At 38.7% G+C, this 14,726-nt stretch overlaps 3 protein-coding genes across 7 annotated transcripts in view; all 3 read right to left on the bottom strand.

Annotated features, from left to right (window-relative positions):
* LOC309695397 (uncharacterized protein) overlaps window positions 1-14,726 on the bottom strand; it is a 62,236-nt gene that overhangs the window by 1,287 nt on the left and 46,223 nt on the right. The gene's annotated exons all lie outside the window — the stretch shown is intronic.
* khdrbs1a (KH domain containing, RNA binding, signal transduction associated 1a) lies at window positions 308-5,357 on the bottom strand. 4 transcript variants are annotated; one of them, XM_082516023.1, is made up of 11 exons: window positions 4,995-5,357; window positions 4,412-4,539; window positions 4,120-4,236; window positions 3,886-4,032; window positions 3,648-3,772; window positions 3,145-3,412; window positions 2,981-3,057; window positions 2,791-2,855; window positions 2,508-2,684; window positions 600-663; window positions 308-523 (listed from the first exon to the last, which is right to left on the bottom strand). In XM_082516023.1, exons 1-9 carry the CDS (start codon window positions 5,158-5,160, stop codon window positions 2,575-2,577), a joined length of 1,203 nt encoding a protein of 400 aa, XP_082372149.1. In that variant the 5' UTR covers window positions 5,161-5,357; the 3' UTR covers window positions 308-523; window positions 600-663; window positions 2,508-2,574. The 4 variants fall into 4 exon arrangements, with proteins under 4 accessions (XP_082372149.1, XP_082372148.1, XP_082372147.1 ...); XM_082516022.1 differs by having other exon boundaries at window positions 308-520; XM_082516021.1 differs by having other exon boundaries at window positions 600-2,684.
* On the bottom strand, window positions 6,037-14,655 carry zbtb8os (zinc finger and BTB domain containing 8 opposite strand). Of its 2 annotated transcripts, XM_082516036.1 has the most exons (7): window positions 14,218-14,655; window positions 10,008-10,032; window positions 9,795-9,916; window positions 9,591-9,673; window positions 7,841-7,893; window positions 7,607-7,643; window positions 6,037-7,489 (listed from the first exon to the last, which is right to left on the bottom strand). In XM_082516036.1, exons 1-7 carry the CDS (start codon window positions 14,297-14,299, stop codon window positions 7,403-7,405), a joined length of 489 nt encoding a protein of 162 aa, XP_082372162.1. In that variant the 5' UTR covers window positions 14,300-14,655; the 3' UTR covers window positions 6,037-7,402. The 2 variants fall into 2 exon arrangements, with proteins under 2 accessions (XP_082372162.1, XP_082372163.1); XM_082516037.1 differs by lacking the exon at window positions 10,008-10,032.

The following is a 14,726-nucleotide window of genomic DNA, read 5'->3' as shown; positions in this document are numbered from 1 at the left end:
TTGGCCAAAAATCTAAATTAACAGACTACTTTTCCACAGTTACTGGTGCCCTGCCAAACAAAAACCTCATTACAACTCATGTGTAGATGGATGTTAAATTAGATCTTGCAAGAAAAATCTCAGTCTTGCACATGTTTAGAAAAGTGTGTCCAATATCCAAAGATTAAATTCTCATAATTAAAAAAGGGACAAAAATGAATGGCTTTCACTTTAAAAATAGTTTTATTGATTTACTTCATGAGATAATGACAAACATCCTGTCAGCTCATTAACATCAAAGAATAATAAGGCACCATCAATAGAAATCTGTCATTTTTTGTTCTTTTATTGTTAAATAAAAATGCAGTTAAAAAGAGTAAAATCTGTACAGATTCAAGAACGAGCATTCATTTAATGCCCGTACACCCATCAATGCTAAAGCAATCTTACACAAAAGTCAAGCTCTCTCTCACTCCCTGAGAGACGCCTCAGTCTCAGAGACACTGCAAGGCCTCTGCCCTTTCCAGGAACGTCAATGGACCTGCTAACGACAGAAAGGAGAACTTAATCAGACGTAACAACAAAGCCAACACTTATGTGGCAATTTCCATTCAACTGACCTTAAAAGGTCTGCCAACGCCGGAGTTCAATATATCAACTGCACCTACGCAGTTCTCAGACAACCTAAGAGGAGAAAACTAAATGAGATCTGGAACTCAGAAGTGCCAACACTCAAACACAGCAGGTAAAAACCATGCAAACTAATTTTATATTAAAAGTATCATGCAACTCAAGCATTTTTTTTCCCTTTCGTCTCCACCAATGAGTTTTACGGCTTTGAGAGTGCTACTAGTAATTTTCATTTAATCTACAATCTATAGAATTATCAAGATGGTAATAAGTATTAGGTGAAATGAATGGGCAATTCTCGTTTTGTTTCTTTTTAACATTTGAGCAAGAGTTGCATCAACACCATATTGTTTTATGCGGCTTATTTGGCCTGGAATGGACTACTAATAGCATAATTTTGTAATTAAAAATATGTTTTGGATGTTTTGGATGACTTGCATTACTTGGATGTTTTGCACAGAAAAAAAAAAAAAAAAATTCTAAAATGAGTGTTGGGGTTAGTTTTACCTTCTTGTGGCGATCTTTAGGCTTTTAGAATCCTCTCCCTCTGCGATTTTTTTCTTTTATAAAAACCAGCCAGCATGACTTTGCATCAAAGTCAAGTAAGATCCCTGCAAGCTTGATTTGAAATACTGTTGAAATTCGGTTATTTCAAGCGGCTGAAGATGCACGGCTCTCTTGAGAGCTTGAAGAGATGCACTAACTAAAGGTTAAATGACAATACATGTTCAAGCACTAATATCACTTTCAAGTCAAACATGTATTTGGCAGCACATTACCTCAAGGAACGATGAGCTTTATTTAATTTCAGTTCCCCCCCCTTTTTTTAAGGTGTCATTACAAGTGGCATTTAGATAAAATTTTGAAGACAGGCGAAGAGGATAGACTTCTTGTAGAAAAAACCAAACCCAAAACAAAAAACCAAACACTGCTTTGGAATTTTAAAAATCAAAGTTGACGTGTATACATACAGCTTATTCAGCATTGTTGAAAACCACTGAGGACCATTTTCACAAACTGGAGATAATCCTTTGGTACAACAAAGGCAAAAATACCATGTTTAGGTTGATTAAAAAGAAACTAGAAACTTTATTGAAACACGCACTGCAGAAAGACATTGTTTTTTTGGGGATGTGTTTAGTTACCTATTTAGTCAAAAGGTACACAAGCATTAAGCATTTTGGAGACGGCACGACTTAAGCATACACAGTTTTCCTAAGGTTATATACAAAAAGACCGAGTTGGCTGTAGTCTTACGTACACAGTAAGTTATTAATCCTTCAAGCTTTACAAGAATTAGTCGATCAGCGATGATTTTGCAAGTAATAGAGCGACTTTTCATAAAATACCAATTGTAAAAGGGTGGCAGAAAATAAAGGCCTTTATTCTTTGTCAAATGGATTTCTACAGTTATATTTTGTTTATTTGCTCTTTGGGAGTAAAGTCACATAACTAGATTTGTAATCCAATATAAACAAATAAGACCGTTTTAATCAAAATGGTTCTATTTGAGTTTGCAACTAAATCTGTTTAAGTTATTATAAATTTACAAATGGAGTCATTATGAATAATTTCTGTCCAGTCATGAAGGACTTTTTTTTACAAAACAAATGCAGCCTATGTGAGAAAATTTTAATCGCCACAATCACAGTTTGTGCAGGAACAAAAATATTTACCATCAAATATCTAACAAAAAAACGAAACTAAAAAAGTCATTTTGTTAGTTCTGTTTATGTCACTAAGACCTTAACTACGCAACTGAAACAAACAATAGGGAGAAAAATGTTGCTCCTCTGGCACTAGGATACATCCAACAAAATGTCCTAGGTTTTAAAAATAAAAAGAGAAAAGAATGTTTTAAATAAAACCATTAACAAGGGAAACGAGAGGGAAATTACTTTTGTAAAGTCAAGTGTGAGTTACAATCGGAGACAGTTGCCACTGCAACTCTCTACCAGTAGTTGTTCAGTATCTTGGGTAAGGATGCTCTCTGTACGATCCCTTCGCCTGCCTAGATGGAGGGGCCTTGCCTCCAGCCCCGGCACCGGACCACGAGTTGTCCCAATCATCTTGAGCTACAAGTCACAGAAAAGCAGAGGAAACCAAAAAAAGGATGCAAATATCAGCTAAGTCTGAAAGCAATAAAGCAAAAATAAAGATACGTGTGATTTAAAGACTTACCATAACCGGCCTCATATGATGGATCCTGGGCTTCACCGTGTCCATAATCATAATACTCTGTATCCCTGGGGGCACATCACCAACAAGGGTTAAGAAGGTATACTTAAAATTTTTAATTTAGGTATAATTTATTTAAAACAACAAAAACACACATTAAAGAGACATGTTACATAAATTAAACTTGACTTACGCAGGGGCAGAAGGCTGGCTATAATAATTATCATATCCCTCATATGCCGGCTCTGCATAAGAGTCATCATATGCAGGCTAGACAGAAAGAAAAGAGGCAACATCATGAATCTGCGCCATTCCCATTCATGCCAAAAATGCTGTCAAATAGGATTCAGCACTTACATAATCCTCATAAGCATCAGGCTTTGACCCTGTTGCTGAAGGTGGAACCTGGTGTTGCTGGTGAGACAAGGCTGCCGAGGGGAGCATCCTGGGAGCCCCTGCTGCAGGCGGTCTGGAGCGAGGAGCAGAGCCTCCTCTAGTAGGAGCAGAAGGAGGTCCACCCCGACCAGACGGAGCACCTCTTGGTGCACCACCTCGCCCCGGTGCTCCGCGTGGAGCCCCACCGCGCATCGCTCCCCGAGGAGCCCCACGTGGCATTCCTCGGCCCCTGTTAAATCAGAACCATTAACCTACTTAGCCAAACCAGATGCAAAAAACGGACTCCACGTTAGTGTTCTGCAGATACATTTTAGTTTACTGAGAAACATTTGTAATTTTAAGTTTGTGTGAATCTTACATCTGCAACAAGCACATATTCAACCCGTTAAGGCATTCTTTTCAGGTAAGTGTGTTACCAGACAACATGTATTGTAGTACACTATGTCACAGATTCCAGCGCATACCTTGGTCCTCCAGCACCAGGTGGTCCACCTCTGCCCCTTCCTAGAGGACCACCTCGCCCCCTCGAACCATCCTGGGATCCATTCAGGAACAGTGGATCCATGTATGGATCGTGCTCACCAGGTTCCTGTTCATGTGGCAACAGACAAACATGCATACCATTACTGCAGAGCAGTGAGGAATCAGTGGATCTGTTAGAAAGTTTGATTCTTGCATCAAGATGTCTCTCCGCACACATACCGGGATAAGGAACTTCTTCACCTCCTCCATGGCGTGAGCCATGCGCAGGTACGCTTCTGGTATGGGTGCCGTCACCTCGATGAACACATGCAGTTCCATGGCGAGGTGAGCATATTTAGCCTCACCCCCCTTTCTAAATTCTTCCTCCTAAAAACAATGAGCGCACAAAACTAATATAGCCAGAGGAGTGATGCAGGGCAATAAGACAGAAGCAAAGGAAACCGTTAGACAAACCTTGTTCTTGTCCCTCATGGAACCTTTACCCAGAACTGAAATCTTTGCTCCGGTGTCCTCTTGCAGCCTCTTGATTGTGCTACCCTGAGGTCCCAAAAGCTTTCCCACAAAGTTGACCTGCAACAAATTCATAATTCACGTCAGCACCTCAGAGACACCCCTCTTCCCCAAAAGGGGAAAAAAAAAACTAATTAAGTAGAGTGTGAGAAATCAGTACAATTAATAATCTGTTAGATCAGCTGATTGAATCGCCTAGGTGGTTAGGGCGCTATGTAAATGGGAAAAGACATACCCTAGGGTACTGCTTGGTGGGAATGAGGACACGCTCCTTGAGCTTCAGATTCTTGGTCGCAAACAGGTCCAGGTATGTTTCCTTCTCAGGCTCTTTCTTGGTTTCACCTTTCTGGATCCTCTCAATCTCTGCAGGAATTAAACACGATTAAAAAGCTGACATTCATGAACAAATGCATTTCAAATAATAGACGAAAGCTATTTTTTTTCAGATGATATGGGTTACGATTCCCTGCGTCATCCGAAGATGAAACGGCAGGTAAAGCTTTGCATGCATTTGGGTTGTAGTTAGCAAATAGTCGCCTCGAAATCGCAGCTGTTCGTCGTTAAGTATCGGTGTTAGCTGATGAGTAAACACGATTAAAATCCCATCAGAACCGTTGAGAGCAAGTGATTTAATTACACAGCTTCAAATACACACTGGACAACGACCTGACCCACATCGCTAACAACCACGTGCTTAATGCGCCATTGTTCAGGCCTCTCGACTCGGCTAAGAAGGGACAAAAAAAAAAAAAAACAGGCCCCGACTCGAGCTAACTAGCCCGGGTTAGCCTTTATGTTAAAGCAAATAGCGACATTACCTGCAGATATGAGTTTCATTGCATGCGTGAACGATGAATCCAGGCTATCCTTTTCCGCCAGGAGCTCCGGGAGGTACTTAGTGTCTTCCATTTTGATCTTATTCTCTGCTGGGCTTGACTCTACGGCGGGCTCTATGTTGCTCTTATTAGCATTCGCTTGACTCATAACGCACGAACGAAGCTCGGCTCAGTTCGTCAAGCTTCTCCCCTTTAAAACGAAAATGCAACAAGGAAAACGGTGTAGTCAGTAAAGGGCCCACCGGCGTCTTCTCCGCTGCAAGTCGTCGCACTCTTCCTCAGCAGACAAAGGAGGGTGGATGGCGCAGCTGCATTTCAGTGAGGGGGAGGAGGGAACCCGGAAGGCGACCGTGACGTCACTGCAAGAAGCTCCAGAGCCCTGATTACCTGCTGTTACAGCACTGTGCCAAAGTCAGAGCAAACCTTGTTTTATTGTCTGTTTTTTCATTTATTTGAGGGGATTTCTTTTAAGGTACTTTACCCAAACGTTGTGCCTATTTCTTTATTTGATTTTATGGAAAATTCCAAAGAAACCACGGTTGACAGGGATAAAACAAGGAGCTTTTATCGCAAACTTGATACTTCCCAGCACGGTGTGGAGTGTGCTCTGAAAAAACTTTGAGGAAAATCGAGGACAAAAAAAAGGGTAGTATTTAAGGCTAAACAGCCATCTACAGCAGATGAATGGTATATGAAAGCAATGTCCTTAAGAAACAGCGAGGGGAATCCAGCATAGACCTGACACAGGACCTGAGAGATGCATTTTAGTTCGCAGAAGCCTCAAAGCCTGGTCTCAGTGGTAGAGTGGCCATAAGAAACCATTCTCAAGGAAGGGAAACATGGAGAAAAGGGCTGAGGCATGCCAAATTACATGAGACCTGCACAGTGGTAGCATGTTTTACTGATGATCTGATCAGAGAACAGAACAAAAAAAAAAGCATCCATCAACCAAAGAAGAGCTTTGAATGTCCTTCAAGAAGCAGGAAATTGTAGTCTGACAAAATCAACCAGCACAAAACACAAATGATCTTTGGGTTCTTTAATCTGAGTTTTAAAATTAGTATTCAGATGACAAAAATAAAGAAACTTGAAAATAAATTAGTTCAGACAGTTCTCACAAGCATACAGCAAACACCACTACACACCATTTACCCACATCTACAATAGTCTGGATTATGATATAAGTTATTGTAAAATGTCAAACCAAAGTTTTGAAATTCAATACATACAAACTGTCCAGTGCATCAGTCCAGAACATCATCAAAACAGACCACACGGGTTTTCAAAGGCCAGCTCCGTTTACAAACAAATAATAATATAATTTGTAATGATTTAAGCTCTCAACTATCAGCTCACACATCACACATGAATGAGTCAGTTCAGGTTGAATTTTCGGAGGTGCTTGGTGGGCACTGCAGCAAGAAGAAGCTATAATATCAATGCAGATAATGTTCTTTCTCAGTTATCTGAAGCACTACAGGATATACAACATCCCGTTTTAACACTCTATTCTGTTTTGCCTGGTATTTGTATTTAGTCAATGACCAAAACAGTTCTCTTATACATAGAATACTGCTGCCTGTACTTTCTGTTATTCATACAGGCAGATTCCTGGTATTATACCGCTTTGTCTGAGATATCTATTGAAAACAAGCTTTGGACGTGTCTTAGAAAAGCTTTGTTCAGTTACTCTCTGGAAACAAGACAAGCCCAGGCATGAATATCCTGATGTCTAATGCAGGGAAGTGTTTTGTAGAATACGCTCATCTTACATTTGATGTATGAACAGGTTTAAACAGTTCAAAAAGTAGACGCAGTGTACATTTGGAATATTTTGCTGTGTTGAACTCAGTAAGTTGTGCATATTTTTTCCAATTTGATATTCTTTGCTAAAATATGGTGATAAATGATGACCTTTTTGCACTTCTGTCCTATTTAATCGCAACACTTCTATAAAATACTTAAAACTGAGATTTTAAGTTGAAAAACAGGTGACTCAATTGTATGTCAAAGGTAAACATTTGCTTATTTATTTATTTACAATGAGATATAATGCATCAACACACCTTCAAAACCATCACACATAAGAGTAATAATCTCCTAAAATGAAAATTTGAGCTTAAATTTGGTAATTGTGACTTCAGGTGCACAGTTCAAATTCAGTGTATTCCCTCCAAATAATTGATATCCCTCACAAGTCTCATTTAAATGTAAGGCTAATTTTACAATTCTTTTTTAATAAATTTAAATAAAGAGTTGAGCTTACATGCCCCAAAAAAGACAGTACTAATCAAAAATCAGTGCGCTGAATTAAAAGGCCACTTAAACTGGTCATGTAGACTTCCCACTTTTACTGAACCATTGAGTGTGAGCTTCTTCTCGCAGTTGTATCAGATATCAATGATGGCAAATATTTCTGGTTTTTCTTTATCGTGGATTTGCATTGCTGAATATGTGATGGCTTTCACCTCAGTTCCCTAGAAGGACAACAAATGACATAAGTTACTGTAGTTGCATTGTAGTTTTGTAGCATTAGTTATTCATTTTATGTATTTCTTCTAATGAGTGTCATTTTACTTCTTTGTCTGGCTTACCTGTGGGTGCTTTTCCAGAGAAAATTCTTCGCCCCACCTTTCATAAACCAAAGAAAAATAAAGCAAAGAAAGTAAATTAAAACTTTTTTGCATGTCCTGATCAAGTTTGACCTTTGCCTTAAAAACAAATTACAAAGTTGTTCCACATTAGCTCGGGTTTGAATTGTACGTAATACTTTTTTAAAATAAATATCAAGATAACTTCAGTGTTATTGAGGAGGACCCCAAACTTACCCAATGGAGCGAATCTTGAAACGCATTCTGTCAATATGTAAAACTTTGACCTCCTGATGAACAGATATGACAAAATTGTTAGCACTTCATAAATGTAGCAACTTCATAACTGTAATGTAAATAAGGAACAGTAGCAAAATTACTTGCAGCCTATTATATTTAGAGATGGTGATTATATTAAAAAAAGAAGGGAAAAAAAGATAATATTACCAGTTGTTTTGGGTAAGTTCATCACCACATTTAAAACTAAACAATCATGATCTGATTTAAGTGCAGAGTTTCAGCTTTAATATTAAGGAGTTTAACCAAAGTACAACATTAGGAATTACAGACATTTTTATCCACAGTCTTCCATTATCAGAGGCTCAAATGTAATTGGATAAACTAAAATAAAATAAAATTGCTGCTTGTTTGTGGGTCTCTCTGCCTTCAATTTTATATTCAGTAACTGAAAAGCATGCTCAGCTGGTTACTGACGTGGCCATTGAAGAATATCCCATTTCTGTTTCCTTAAGAAACTCAATTTGCACTGTGAAACGCAGAGTCTGAGCAAGGTGTACGGCCCTGTACACTAAAAATTCATCCAGCTGTTTCTATCAGCAGCCACACCACCAGTACTAACTAGAGGCCCAGTTGAACTGGCAGTCCTACATGCTCATGCCATAACATCGCCTCAACTATGTTTGACAGATGATGTGGCATCTGTGTGATCATGAGCTGTTTCAGTCTGTCTCCTTACTTTTGTGAGCAGGCTCTTTGTTTTCTTTTATGTTCTGATCTGATGTCCTTGTTGCTGAGTGTAACCAGTGGTTTCCACCTTGCTGTAAATCCTCTGTTTCCATTCATGAAGTTGTCTTTTGATTGCAGACCTTGACAATGGCACGCCTACCTCCTCGACAATGTTCTTCTCTATGTGTTGTGAAGTGGTTTTACTTAATCCAAGAAAGATTTCTTCAATCATCAACTTTAGTTGTCTTCTGTGGTCTTTCAAGGCTTTTGATGTTGCTGAGCTGGCCAGATGATTCATTCATTATTTTACAGAATGACCACATTGTTGATTTGACCACTTAAAGTTTTTTTCCATTTCCTTTTTAGGTTGTTTTTTTTTTTTTCCAGACTAAGATGGCTTCCTTCACATGCGTCGACCACTCTTTGGACCTCACATTGAGAGCTCCAGTAAAAAGCTATAAAATGCAAAAATAAACTTATATAATCAAATCCAGACCATTGTAGTCATTTTGTCTTGAAGTAATCAGGAAGAAGGCCTCAACAGACCACGAAACAGCTTGGAAGTCAATTGTCCAATTACTTTGGAGAATCTGAAAATAAGCGACTGTGTATATAATTCTTGAATAGTGATGCCGTATTTCTGCTAAACCCTTGAATTAAAACTAAAGTTGCTTCGGGGAGTGTATAGAGGCAAAATGACAAAAACAGGGTCAAAATGCTTATGGATCTGTTTCATTGGGCCTATAAAAATGTGGCTTGACATAGAATTTGGAGATGGTTAAGATAGCAATACATGTTGCTTTCTGTCCTGCTTTCATAGAAATGTATGAAGTCTATATTATTTTTCCGTGTCAAGGAAAGATTTTATACTTACCCATTTAGGTCATAATTTATATCAAAACCGATCTATTTTATAAAGGCTCAGGTCTCAAATGCTTTTGCAAACAAAAACAGATATGCAATCAATGTAAATAAGTTTAAAGTACATGTTAAGTAATACACAAGTGACCAAGATACTCACCCTGGGAATAAAGAAAAGATCTGCACTAAACTTGTATAACCAATCATCTAGGAAGTGGAAGAGAAGCGACTCCATGTCTTCACCTTTTAGGAACAAAAACATACACACAGACTTTAGCTGATCTGCTCTGCAAACAGCCAGACTGAGACAGGTAGAAAGTAGGTACAACTGGAGTCGGTTGAAATCTTGGTGACAGACTCTCACCCTCCGACTCCACTTCAACTGTATCTATCGGTTCCACCGTCTCTGTGTCCGTCATGTAGCCGAACATGCCCATGGCACACTGCTCAAAGGCTTCCTCCAAGGAGTCTCCCCAAGAGTGAATTCTTGGAAAAGAAAAAAGAAGGGTTTTTTTTTTGTTAAAAACTAAGAAAAAAACAGAGGAACATGGTTTTACTATACCAAAAAGGTACTCACTGTACATCTGCTGTGTGATCCAGGTCTGAAACGATTAAAAAAAAAAAAAAAAAAAGAGGCGATATCATGAGTTGACTGAATTAAAGTCCTAAGAAAGTCTTGCCAGTGGCAGCAATCCTGAAATGTCTCTAGGTACTTATTTGAGCATTTATTTTGAAGAACTTAATTAACTTTTTTTTTTTTTTTTAGGTAGCTCTTTAAAACTACAGAATTAGACCCATGATGGAGCCTTGAGGTACACCGCAAGTTTGTATTTGTATGTACCTTTATTTTGAACTAGTATAACAACAACAGTTGTAAAAAGAGACAACAAAAGAAAAACAAGAGATTGGTGTAAAACTTGATGGGTTTGTAGCCTCAAGATTAGTTTTCTTGACATGACATGAAGAACGCATAATTGCATCTTTAAAGTAGACTGGCAACCTCCATACAACTCTGACATAGAAGAACTGGGTGGCTCACTATTGTGCACATTAGTTCTCAGGGCCCTATTTCAGGAAGCCGGTTTAGAAAACTCAGAGTGAAAAACGATACTCAGGGTTGAGTAACCCCGAACTGTCCAACTCGGAATATTCGGTTTCAGAAAGGCTGATAACAATTAGTTCAGTCAATGCGGAGTTGCTTTAACCCCAAGTTAAGCGCGCGCACGAGGATACATAAAGCCCTGATTAGTGGAGCACAGATTAAGCGAGTCACCATGGAGACGGAGGGAAAGAAGGCGCGGTCAATGTATCTTACAGCGCTTGAGGCCGAAATTCTGATGGCAGCATATGCCGATAACATGCAAATTCCGCGGAAAAAAAGTAACACAGCCTCAGCTGCAAAAGAAAGGGAGCATGCATGGCAAAACATAGCCGACAGAGTCAATGCGTGAGTGTTAATTTAAACATTGATCTAGGGATTTCCACCCATTTAACACGTTATTTTATTATATTTTATTTTATTTTTTATTTTATACATTTGATTTTGTGATGTGATGTGAGCGCAGGTGCAACCCAACAGGCCCCCAACGTTCCTGGCAGCAAGTAAAAATGAAATATAAAAATATAGTCCAAACAGGTAAGGTGTAATTGTATTATGAGCCATAGTGCTTGGTCTGTTTGTCCGATGTAAATCAATTGCAGTTAGAGGCTACATTAATTTTCTTTCTGTAAGCACTTATTGAAATTATCTGAGCACATTACAAGTACATATTTGCTTACTCTGTATGCTCAAATGTGACCCGTTATAGCCAACAGAAAAAAAGCGGAGGCCCGAAAAACAGGTGGGGGTCCTCCACCACCACCACTCACAGAGGCTGAGCAGTTGGCTTCCACATTTGTGATAATGTTGGCAGCATCACATATGATCTTCACAGTGCAGAGAACACAAATTAGCATCCATTACTATAATGAAATAATTTGTTAGTTTGAAATGCTACAGGGAACTATGTACCTGTACATTAATGCTGTGGAAAGACTTCCTGTTCACATAGTCTCCTTCATTTACTGAAGGAGCAATGATTGGAATGTGAGTGCCATCTATACAGCCAATCACGCCTGGGAACCGTGAAAATAAATGTAAAATTTAAGTAGTAGTTCAAGTATCACCACATCATGAATTAAGTTTCGTTCATCCTGATACCTGCAATTTTGTGGCATCCCTCTTTGATGAATCTTGTGGGTCTATGACCGGGGAACACCACAGACGAGTGCAGGAGACGTTTCAGTGCAACTGTAACATTCCTGACTGATGTAAGTATCAAGCGCTGTAAGTATTTTACAGCGCTTGAGGCCGAAATTCTGATGGCAGCACATCAGAATTTCGGCCTCAAGCGCTGTAAAATACATTGACCGCGCCTTCTTTCCCTCCGTCTCCATGGTGACTCGCTTAATCTGTGCTCCACACAGCAAATTCAACAGTGTTAAATGTTTCGGTGTTAATAGTCTTCTTGCAAAAGTAGAGTTAATTTTACTCTAAGCAGAGTCACATTCTTTTAATGTAACTCTGAGGTGTAAAATGATAGTAGTTAAAATCGAGTGTTAAAAATGAGTCAAATCTGGAGGTGTTACAATGGAAACATTAACTCTTGACCTCTTAACTCTGAACTCCTACAGGGGCTATGACACCAACAGAGTAAATTCACAGACTCCGCCCCCAGCACGGCTCCAATCGAAGCTGAAGCGAAGCCGTTTCAGAACATTTTGCTCTACATATTTGAGTTGTTTGCCCTGCTTGGTAAGTCATTTTTTCAAAGATTGTTTCAATTATTATTATGAGCTTTTACTTCTGTGGCTCTTTGGAGTTGAGACAAAGCTGTGTGAAAGGCATTAGCCATGTTGCTCGCTGATAGCATAATATTCTGTTTTAGCTAGCTGAAAGGTATTGTTTGCGGGCAAATACCACAGCCTTGAAAAAAAGCTTGCATGTGAATTTTCAGTCAAACTTTTGGTCAAATACACCTAAAACAATGTGTAGAATGTGAAATGTTGGTATAATGGTGCTACTTGAAGCCTGAAAATGATCGCCCATAAAAAAAAAAAAAACGAGCAAACAGCAGTAGCAGACATCCTGACTGGATTCTACGTTAGCATTTAGATCCCTCCAGAGTTTTGTGCACACGGTTTAGGTAAAAATGAAAAAGGTTGCGGTTTTACATTTAGTTCAGTATTACCTGTTGCCTGTGTCCTTGGCTTTTGGGAAAATACTTTACACAAGTAATGGCTCAAAGAGGATTCCTTTTTTTTTCTGTGCTGCAATTGTTTACTGGATTATTTGTGCCAATAATTAGTGTCAACTAATTTTTATTCAATCTCCGCACAGGATATGCTTGTGAAGATGGAATATGGGGGAGAGCAGAAGTGCGTTGAAGTTCCACAGAGGGATGAATGAAGGACATGCATATTGTATTGAAGAAATAAATGATGAGAATGCTGTTATTTGCATTTACCATGTCAGACCTTTTGATAAACAAAATTCTAATGAAAGTGAGAACATGTATACTGTTACATCTTTCAGAAAATGTTTTGAAATTGTGGTGCACAGTTCAGAATAAATGTTTTTCAAAAACCATTGCATCTTTTTAGTAAATGTTTATTTCCAAAATAAACTTCTAGAAGTTCAGAACAGTAAAATTCCCGCTTTTTAGAATGAATTAGAAGATAACTCTTACGTAGTTAAACTAAAATACTCTTTGAGAGTTAATATATAAACTCTTAACACCAAGTGTTAAATTATCAACTCCAGACAGATTTGGTGTTTAACACCAAATCAGAGTTAACGTACCAACTCTCCAAAAAGAGTTAAATTAACACTCTCTGGTGTGGACCCATATAGACACTTTAATAGTGTTGAAATCAAATCCGACAGTGTTAATTTGGACATGCTGGATTTGCTGTAATCAGGGCTTTATGTATCCTCGTGCGCGCGCTTAACTTGGGGTTAAAGCAACTCCGCGTTGATTGAACTAATTGTTATCAGCCTTTCTGAAACCGAATATTCCGAGTTGGACAGTTCAGGGTTACTCAACCCTGAGTATCATTTTTAACTCTGAGTTTTCTAAACCGGCTTCCTGAAATAGGGCCCAGGAGACATAAATAGGAAGTTGGCAAACCTGCTTTTTTGTTTATAATTGGCCACATTTGTTGGTGATCAGTTAATCAGGTGCATTTGATTAACAGCACCTACCTCCTGCTTACCTGAAAGATTAAGGTTGTACTACAGTTTTCACAGGACTGTATAGTTTCGTGAAAAATAAAATCTTTCACACAAATGTAAAAAAACTGGACATATTAAAGATCTTTTTTGAATTTGAATTTTGAGACAAAATTTAACACGAACAATCCTTTTAGCTCACTGAAATCAAAATTAAACTAGACTTTCTGTGACGTTGTTTTGATAAATCAAGTAATGGTAAAGGAACTATTGGCATTGGAAGTCGGAGTTTTCATTTCCCACGTGGAATTTTCAACTGGAACTCAAAGTACGATCGGGAAGAAAAATCAGGATTTGTTTTTCGCCTTGAGAACACAGTTTGTTTGTTTATTTTTCGTTCAAAAGCACCGCTCCCACACGTTTATGAACAGAGCCCAGTTATAGTCGGGGTGATTGTTGGTGGTGACATGAGGGGGCGGTCCAGCTTAAAATATTGACAACTCGGAAATTTAGACTTCCATTGAAACCAGCATCGTGGTTGGTGCTCCGACTTTAAGTATCATAACTTCGCACTTACATTCATATTTCTTGTTGATCGGCGGGTATTTGGATTTGACAGCTTCCTGTGCTTCTGTCAAGTCTAACACACGATCGTCCATTGTAGATCGAAGCTTGTTGAAAAAGGCAGACGTTTATCTAGACCATGTCCGTGTGTTCTTCTTGAATTTCCGGGCAGGCTTGACTCACCGTACTACTTCCGTGAAAGACGAAGAACACTTATTTTTTTCTTCGCTCTCTTTTTTCATTGTTACACAATGGATATATTAACAGAAATAATTAAACAAATAATAAATTGTAAAAATTACTAGCAATAGGAACCTCTAGAGAGTTTATAGAGCATATACGCGTATGTATATGTTATAGAGCTAGTCCTTGCAAAACAGGGCATTCAGCTGTCATGAAAAATGGCCAACTTATTCAAAACGGCCTAAATACTACCTATTATTAGTAGTATCGTTATCGTTTGCAAATACCGGAAGTTACTTTTTTTGGCACAGCACCGGATGTGTCGTGTAACGACTTCCT

This window comes from Aulonocara stuartgranti (assembly GCF_965226115.1).
Source record: "Aulonocara stuartgranti genome assembly, chromosome: 19".
Taxonomy (NCBI): Eukaryota; Metazoa; Chordata; class Actinopteri; order Cichliformes; family Cichlidae; genus Aulonocara; species Aulonocara stuartgranti.
Note: the sequence above shows the minus strand (reverse complement) of the source record. Positions and strands in the feature narration are given on the sequence as shown.

Bases quoted from the DNA above. Each gene is read 5' to 3' on its own strand.
- khdrbs1a (XM_082516021.1), bottom strand. From the start codon at position 5,160: ATGAGTCAAGCGAATGCTAATAAGAGCAACATAGAGCCCGCCGTAGAG. The intron at 4,237-4,411 runs GTATGTCTTTTC...AATTTGTTGCAG, and splicing joins CCACCAAGCAGTACCCTAGG to GTCAACTTTGTGGGAAAGCT. The intron at 2,685-2,790 runs GTAAGTCTTTAA...TGTGACTTGTAG, and splicing joins ATCATATGAGGCCGGTTATG to CTCAAGATGATTGGGACAAC.
- zbtb8os (XM_082516036.1), bottom strand. From the start codon at position 14,299: ATGGACGATCGTGTGTTAGACTTGACAGAAGCACAGGAAGCTGTCAAA. The intron at 9,917-10,007 runs GTGAGTACCTTT...TTCTTTTCCAAG, and splicing joins GATCACACAGCAGATGTACA to AATTCACTCTTGGGGAGACT. The intron at 9,674-9,794 runs GTGAGAGTCTGT...TGTTCCTAAAAG, and splicing joins AGTTGAAGTGGAGTCGGAGG to GTGAAGACATGGAGTCGCTT.